The sequence below is a fragment of the Sebastes fasciatus genome, chromosome 19 (genome assembly GCF_043250625.1).
Source record: "Sebastes fasciatus isolate fSebFas1 chromosome 19, fSebFas1.pri, whole genome shotgun sequence".
Classification (NCBI taxonomy): domain Eukaryota; kingdom Metazoa; phylum Chordata; class Actinopteri; order Perciformes; family Sebastidae; genus Sebastes; species Sebastes fasciatus.
The window spans coordinates 424,424-433,310 of NC_133813.1; the positions used below are offsets into that span (position 1 = coordinate 424,424).

The 8,887-nt window shown below is 41.4% G+C and overlaps 1 protein-coding gene across 1 annotated transcript in view; it reads right to left on the reverse strand.

Annotated features, from left to right (window-relative positions):
* The window catches only part of LOC141757374 (uncharacterized), a 15,538-nt gene extending 7,838 nt beyond the window's left edge, over positions 1 to 7,700 (reverse strand). The window contains exon 1 of the mRNA XM_074617812.1: positions 7,042 to 7,700. Coding sequence (XP_074473913.1) covers positions 7,042 to 7,093 — 52 coding nt within the window. The 5' untranslated portion in view covers positions 7,094 to 7,700. The remainder of the gene's footprint in view (positions 1 to 7,041) is intronic.
* Between the last annotated feature and the right edge of the window lie 1,187 nt (positions 7,701 to 8,887).

The following is an 8,887-nucleotide window of genomic DNA, read 5'->3' on the forward strand; positions in this document are numbered from 1 at the left end:
GTAGCAGTAGCAGCAGTAGTAGTAGCAGTAGCAGCAGTAATAGTAGTAGAAGTAGTAGTAGTAGTAGCAGTAGCAGTAGTAGTAGTAGCAGTAGCAGTAGTAGCAGCAGTAGTAGTAGCAGTAGCAGCAGTAGTAGCAGTAGCAGTAGTAGTAGTAGTAGCAGTAGCAGCAGTAGTAGTAGCAGTAGCAGTAGCAGTAGCAGTAGCAGTAGTAGTAGCAGTAGCAGCAGTAGTAGTAGCAGTAGCAGCAGTAGTAGCAGTAGCAGTAGTAGTAGTAGTAGCAGTAGCACCAGTAGTAGTAGCAGTAGCAGTAGCAGCAGTAATAGTAGTAGAAGTAGTAGTAGTAGTAGCAGTAGCAGTAGTAGTAGTAGCAGTAGTAGTAGCAGTAGCAGCAGTAGTAGTAGCAGTAGCAGTAGTAGTAGCAGTAGCAGTAGTAGCAGTAATAGTGGCAGTAATAGTAGTAGTTTACTATGATACCAGGATCATCTTTAAAACTGAGCCGCTACAACCTAAAAATCACAAGTTGAGTTAATGCATTAAAGAAATTGGTGGCATTAAAATGAATTTATGTTATTAACACGTTAACTTTGACAGCTCTAATAAAAATAAATAGATTTTTCAAAGCTACTTGTCCTAAATACTGAAGGTCCTGATTCAGAAATATGAAGTTTATAAACTGAAATGATTGATCTGATATGAACGAAGGTTTAACTGGATGACCTGAAGCTGCTGTGATGAGACCCAGAGTTACAGACATGTTTTATTATGTTCGGTCACATAATTAACATGAATGAATTAGTGACAGCTGATATGATGTTTGTCACATTAGTAGTTGCTACCTGAATGTTTCCCTCACTGATCTCTGCTAATCATGATTAGCATCGGAGCTAATTCAATTAGTTTGGCCTCTCAGTGTCTGAACAGAGTTAACGGGGGTGACCAAATAATCTGTCACATCCACACACAACTTTCACTCTTATATGAGTAAAGAAACGCATTAGATTAGAGTAAAGAAACACAGTAATTTAACCTCTCAGAACACGAGACGGTGAATCTGAACCAAACCTTTAAAACACCAAAGTCACACAATAACACAAACTAACTAACGGATGGATGCAGCGGTAGACCAGCTCCTCTGTTCTGAGAGGTTAAATTACTGCTTTTATGAATGGAGTCTGGTGGAATCAAGACTCCATAGTTTAACAATGGCATGTTTAAATCCAATCCAATCCAATCCAATCGTGACCTTAAACTCGAAAGTCAAATTGAATCGTGGATTTGGAGAATCGTGACACCCCTACTCGCCGTCAGACAGTCCTTTAAGACGGGGAACTGAAGCCGTTATATCGCTCTCTCCAAAGCCACCAGACTCCATTCACAAAACCAGTAATTGAACCTCTCAGAACAGGAGAGCATACATACAACCCCACTTCTTTCAGTTATTTCCAACCTTAGCAAAGCTAACGTTAACTCAGCTAGTGCTGGCATTCATATTATTGCCTGGAGTTTTATATAATTAGTAAATAATGGTCATTTAAATGTCAGTATTGGTTGGTAAAGTCCCACTGCCAGTAGGTATTTACCCCCTTACAGGCCTGGGTTGTGTGTTCCTGTACCTGCCTGAATACAGTATGTGGTGTGTTACATACAGCAGCTGCTAACTGAGGAACTTTGCATCTATTTATACTATCAAATGAAGTGAACCAATGCGCTAACTGTTCTTTTTTCTGATATAAAACTCAAATGGGATCAGTGTAATCTCACGAGCAGCTATCACTCACACACACACTCCCGGCCCAGTGGTCTAGTTTAGTTTAGTGAGCAGCTCTGAAACCAAACCAGGTCGCACACATTCAGCCAATCATGTCAGAGCTCCTGAACTGGTTCATCTGAAACCAGCCAGACTCCACGGCGACGTGATCGGACAAGATGATCTACCCGGTGATCAGAGAAGAGAGAGGGAAACTGAGGTTGTGAAATGAGGCGTCTGTAGGAAGTGGTATTCAAATAATCAACGGCTGGCTGGAGGAAAACAAACCTTGTGGTAATAACTGAGACAGCTAACGGAGGAATCAGCTGAAGGAACTCAGCTTCTAACAGGGACAACATGTCCACCATGTCCAACATGTCCACCATGTCCAACATGTCCACCATGTCCACCATGTCCACCATGTCCACCATGTCCAACATGTCCACCATGTCCACCATGTCCACCATGTCCAGGGAAGGGTTAATTTATAGCAGTGAGGAAGTCACATAAAGTCTCCTACAACTTTTAGAACATTTCTAACAAGCAAACATCAGCAGGACCAGGCAGGTCAATATTAACACAACGAGAGGTGTGGCTAACGGGGGAATATAGAGAAGAAATAGTCCCTTCAGAGTGGGACAAGTTACCGCTGTTTTCTCCTCCACCCTTAACTCCTATTGCAAATATTTATTTGAATAACTTTCATTCATATCAATAATTTGAGGGCGGGTCCATTACTTTCTGGTGTTTCTATCATCCTGTTTCCTCCCAGTGGAGTTCTTTATATATTCAAACATTCACATCTGGGTCAAACGTTTCAGCATCAAAAGTCTCACCATAACACAAACTAACTAACCGATGGACGTTAGCCGTGCTACGTTTGGAAATAACAGAGAAGTGGGGTTGTATATATACTTCTGTGTTCTGAGAGGTTAAATTACTGGTTTTGTGAATGGAGTCTGGTGGCTTTGAAGAGATCGACAGCAAAACAGATTTTAGACATAAAAAAAATAAAAAAATTATTAGTTAAAGTGTATGCTATATTTAGAATATTTTCACGTCTTGACCTCGCCGTCAGACAGCCCTTTCTGACCGGGAACTCTAGCTGTTATATCGCTCTCATCAAAGCCACCAGACTCCATTCACAAAAACAGTAATTGAACCTCTCAGAACAGGAGAGTATAAATACAACCCCACTTCTTTCAGTTATTTCCAACCTTAGCACAGCTAACGTTGACTCAGCTAGTGCTGGCATTCATATTATTCAGAACCTTATTGATTAGCTCACTGTGCTAACCTACGTCACTGCTTCCTGCTAACAGCTGAGTGGACGGTAACATTTGATTAAACAGTACGGAACTAGGGATGCACCGATACCAGTATCAGGTATCGGGTCCGATACTGTGCTCATGTACTCGCAAAACGGCACGAGACCACTTTACAGCAGCGTGACGTTAACCTCTCGTCACCATCTTTCGGGTCCTCACGCTCCACCTCCTCGACGGTGCGGGCGAGACAGGCCGGTGGTGCGCCCGACCCCGCTGGGTCGGGATCCCACCTCAGCCGGAGCGCGTTGACCCTCACTTTCATTGCACCACGGGGTTTTGCTTGCACTCTCTGACTCTTGCGTACTGAGGACAGTCCGCCCCGGACGAGCAGCGAGCCCTTTGTCCACGGTGCGGCGAGGTCCGGGTGGGGAGCGCTGTAAAGCTGCGGCCAAGAGCCACATTCCCTCCGAGCCTTTCCAAGCCGACCTAGAGCCGGTGGCGGCGCAGCGTGAGTCGCTCACACCCTCCAGCTGGCTGTTAACGAGGGTCTGTAGGCTCAGAGAAGTACTCGTATCGGTACTCGGTATCGGAGAGTACTCAAATGTAAGTACTTGTACTCGGTCTGATATAAAGTGGTATCGGTGCGTCCCTGATCATAACCCAGATGGACCGGCCCTTTAACAGTGAGGTTGTAATCAGTGCTGGTGTCTTGTATTGAATTGCATTAGATGGATCATCATGCTGCTGCTGCTGGTGTTGGTGTTCTCTCTGGTTTAGAGTCTGTTCAGGACCGGGTCCATCATAGATCAGGTCCAACATCAGCAGGATCTATAGCTAACATAGTCCCTACTGTGTGTTGACTTCCTGACTGAGCAGCAGCCTAAAGAAGGCATCTTTAATGATGCGACGCTCTCCTGCAGCTTTACACTGCTAAGCCTGGCTAACCCTCTGAGCCAATCAGACGTAGCCCTTCACTTGGAGGACACCTGTACCTCAACAGACACAACACGCAACTTTAGATAATAACTTATCGTCACATTCACTGACCGGACCTCTCTGAATTCTTTCAACAGGTCGACATGTCTGTGGGTTTGTTCTGTGGTTAAAGAGGACCTACGATGCTTTCTCTCTTTCCTTTAGTGTTATATAGTTTTTATTATATAGTCTACAGTCTCCTCAACAGAAACTCCTGAACTGCTTGAAACGCTTCAAGTCCCGCCTTTTCCTCCGTAACGTGGTGATGTCACCAAGTTACACATCTGCATAATACCTGCCCAGCGGTTAGCTTAGAACGCCCTCAAACCGAGCTAGTCAGAGCGGAGTTGGAACGCTGCACGCCACCGCGAGATACATCGATCGCAGATGGCGTCGTTCTCTTAGACCAGGGGTCAGCAACCTTTACTATCTATAGAGACATTTTAGGCAAAAAACAAAATCTGTCTGGAGCCACAAAACATGTGATCATTGTGATGAAGGTAACACAGTTTATAGTCTAAGTATATAGTATAGAAGTCTAATGCAGTGAGGGCCAAAGAGACAATGTACTACGGAGTATTAGGACCACATTGAGGGAAAACACATCTGAGATTTACACAATAAAGTCACAATATTACGAGAAAAAAAGAAAATAACACGTATAATTACTAATTTATAATATTATGACTTTATTCTCTAAATCTCAGATGTATTATTTTTCCTCCATGTGGCCCTAATACTCCGTCGTACCGTCTTATCATAGACCTACAACAATGATCAATAAAAATGTAAATGTAAACAAAAAACAGTTATTCATTTCCACTGATTTTTTAAATAATCCACAGAGAGCCTCTGGAGGAGCTGAAGAGACGCAGGTAGCTGACCTCTGGACTAGTGGTAAAGAAGTTAACAACAATCACAAATACACTTTAAACTTTAAACTTACTTTAATCTACATCCCATATACCATTCTATAGACTGTACATATTACATCGATTTATTGACGGACAGTACACGCTGTGTTCATTCACTATGAATATTCTGTATCTCTATTTATGTTTTTATAATCTTTTTGTGTAGTTATATATATATATATATATATATATATAGATAGTGTAGTTATATGTATATAGTGTACTTATATATATATATATATATAGTGTAGTTATATATATATATAATGTATACTGTAGTTATATATATAATAGTGTAGTTATATATGTATAATGTAGTTGTATATAATAGTGTAGTTATATAGTGTAGTTATATATGTATATATAGTGTAGTTATATATATATATACTGTATATAGTGTAGTTATATATATATATACTGTATATAGTGTAGTTATATATATATACTGTATATAGTGTAGTTATATATATACTGTATATAGTGTAGTTATATATATATATACAGTATATAGTGTAGTTATATATATATATACTGTATATAGTGTAGTTATATATATATACTGTATATAGTGTAGTTATATATATACTGTATATAGTGTAGTTATATATATATACTGTATATAGTGTAGTTATATATATATACTGTATATAGTGTAGTTATATATATATACTGTATATAGTGTAGTTATATATATATACTGTATATAGTGTAGTTATATATATATACTGTATATAGTGTAGTTATATATATACTGTATATAGTGTAGTTATATATATACTGTATATAGTGTAGTTATATATATATACTGTATATAGTGTAGTTATATATATATACTGTATATAGTGTAGTTATATATATACTGTATATAGTGTAGTTATATATATATACTGTATATAGTGTAGTTATATATATATACTGTATATAGTGTAGTTATATATATACTGTATATAGTGTAGTTATATAGTTTAGTTAGAGGTTTGATCTCATCGCGTCTGTTGGTCTAATAAAGTGTTTCATGTCTTAAAGTCGTTTTCTATTAACAGCTGTTGGAGCTGCTCTTCTATCCAGGCCAACACGCACACACACACACACACAAACACACGCCTCCAACACTGCAGCATTTACACCCACAACCATAAAACAATTCCTCACACGACGTTTTATCTCCCTCATTAAACCACCAGCACCAGCACCAGCCACCAGCACCAGCACCAGCACCCTAAACACCAGCACCAGCACCGGCACCAGCACCGGGCCCCGGCTGGTGCTGAGTCCGGATCAGGAGCTGTGTGAGCGGGGCGTCGTGCTGAGGGTCTCGGTGTAGCAGCAGCCGGACTGATGTCACACAGCTGACAGCTGGAGCTAACATGCTAACAGGCTAACTGATCAGCTGCTGACCGGATTGATTAACCTGAATAACCCGGGATACATCCCTCCCTACCGGGTTAGGGTGGAGTTAGCACCACCACCCACCTATATAACCCGGGATACATCCCTCCCTACCGGGTTAGGGTGGAGTTAGCACCACCACCCACCTATATAACCCGGGATACATCCCTCCCTACCGGGTTAGGGTGGAGTTAGCACCACCACCCACCTATACAACCCGGGATACATCCCTCCCTACCGGGTTAGGGTGGAGTTAGCACCACCACCCACCTATATAACCCGGGATACATCCCTCCCTACCGGGTTAGGGTGGAGTTAGCACCACCACCCACCTATATAACCCGGGATACATCCCTCCCTACCGGGTTAGGGTGGAGTTAGCACCACCACCCACCTATATAACCCGAGTAAACCTGAATAACCCGGGTAATGAAGCAGCTGCTCTCAGTTAGCCTCAGCTAGCTCTCTGACAGCCTGCTGTACTGGAACTAGCTGTAACTTCAGTTAGCCTCGTTAGCCTCGTTAGCTCCTGTAGCTCCTCGGTAACTTCAGTTAGCCTCGTTAGCCCCGCTAGCGGTAACTTCCTGCAGCGGAGCTGTCGGAGCGGGTCTGAGCAGTAATGTAATGTAATGTAATGTAACGTAATGTAATGTAATGTAATGTAACGTAATGTAACGTAATGTAACGTAATGTAATGTAATGTAACGTAATGTAATGTAATGTCTGTCAGTAATAAAGTCACCAACCTTTGATGGGTCTCTCCGTGGTGGACATCTTGTTCTGCTCTTTAACCGACATTCTCCCGCCTGGTCCGGTCCGAACACACCCGATCAATCTAGAACCCGAACCCGATCGATCCGTACCGAACCTGATCGATTCCTTCCTTCCACCGAGCTAGCAGCGCTAGCTGAGCTAGCTGCAGTGATGCTAGCAGCTAGCCTGGTAGAGCTAGCTGAGCCGAGCTGAGTTCAGCAGCTTCTCCGCGGGGTTAGGAGGAACCGAGCCGAGCCGAGCCGAGCCGAGCCGAGCGGACTGGGAGGGAGGGGAGAAGGGAGGAGAGCTCTTTAACTAACTAACTATGCTCCAGTGTGCTGAGGCTCCGCGGTGCAGAGAGCTGCTGCTGGCCGCCGTCAGAGCGCTGCTGGCGGGCTGCTTCAGGAGGAGGAGGAGGCTGCTTCAGTTCAGGAAGCGGCGCGAGCTCCTCTGGTGATGCCTTCAGGAGCAGCGAGCAGCGCGTCGGATCATTTCTCTCACTGCCGAGCTGCTTCAGTTCCAGGCCGCTGCTGCTGCTGCTGAGAGGCTCCGCTGCTCTGTCTCTGTCTCTCTGTCTCTCTGGTGTCTCTGTGGTGATCCGAGGTGTCTCTGTGTGTCTGTCGGATTACAATAATCCGCCGCAAGCGGATTTCCTACAACATGGCTCGGCGCGGGGGGTTGTGGGTAATGTAGTATTAACGTGATATCAATGCGACGCGTTCACGGTCCGCTGAGCCGCCCACGATCCCCGTTTGTGTACTGTAGGAGAAAAGAGCTTTACTTCAAGATTACTACATTTATTTATTAATTCATATTTTACTTAAATATTAGTACGTTTCTTTATAAATTCATATTTTACTTAAATATTAGTACATTTATAAATTACTTCATATTTTTAAATATAACTGTGTGTGACTGTTAATTTCCTTTTAAAAGGAGATTAAAGACCGATTTTTATTTTTAAACTAAGTTTAAAGTTTTATTTCTTATCCTTAGTGTTTATTTATTGATTTTTATCTATTGATTTTTAACATTTATTTTTGTAATTTTTGGAGTTTTCTTTAATTGATTTTTAATTTTTTAATGTTGTAACTTTTAGTGTTTTTATTTATTGTTGTTGGTTTTCTTTCTATGTGAAGCAGGGTTAGGGTAGCATGTCAGTATGAAAGGTGCTATATATATATATAAATAAATAAATAAAGTTAAATTGCAGTTCTACTGATCCTTACCATTAAATCAAAAGGGAGCGGGGGGGGCTCGACCCAGTGATAAAAGTTATATGTTTACTGATATAAAGTGCTGTTGTTAAGGCACTCAGCTGATTCATAATACCTCACAACATGTCGGCTGTTAGTTTATTTTTTGCACATATATTAAGATATATTCAAACTATTAGATTTTTCTAAGGAGTTTGGCAACATTTTACAGATGAAATATGAAATATAACCTCTGTGTCTAAAGATCCTGCTGCAGATAATAAAAGCTGCTGGTTACCGAGGCTCTGATGTGTAGATAAACCATTATTATTATCATTATTATTATCATAATTATTATTATTGTTAATAATAAACTATAGCTGTATTCGAAACCGCATACTGCATACTACTGAGGAGCGCAGTATGCAGTATACAGTACATACTGTATACTGCGTTCCTCAGTAGTATGCAGTATGTGACAGTTAAAGTGATGTATTTAGCAGTATGCTAGACGAGGCTTAAGCCTTCAAACCAGCTCTTAAAGCACAGGACAAAAAAACTAACTTGTACCACTATTACAATATTATCAAAAAATACAACTTTGATGTTGTTGTTTATGTTGTGCTTGTTTACTTTATAAGAT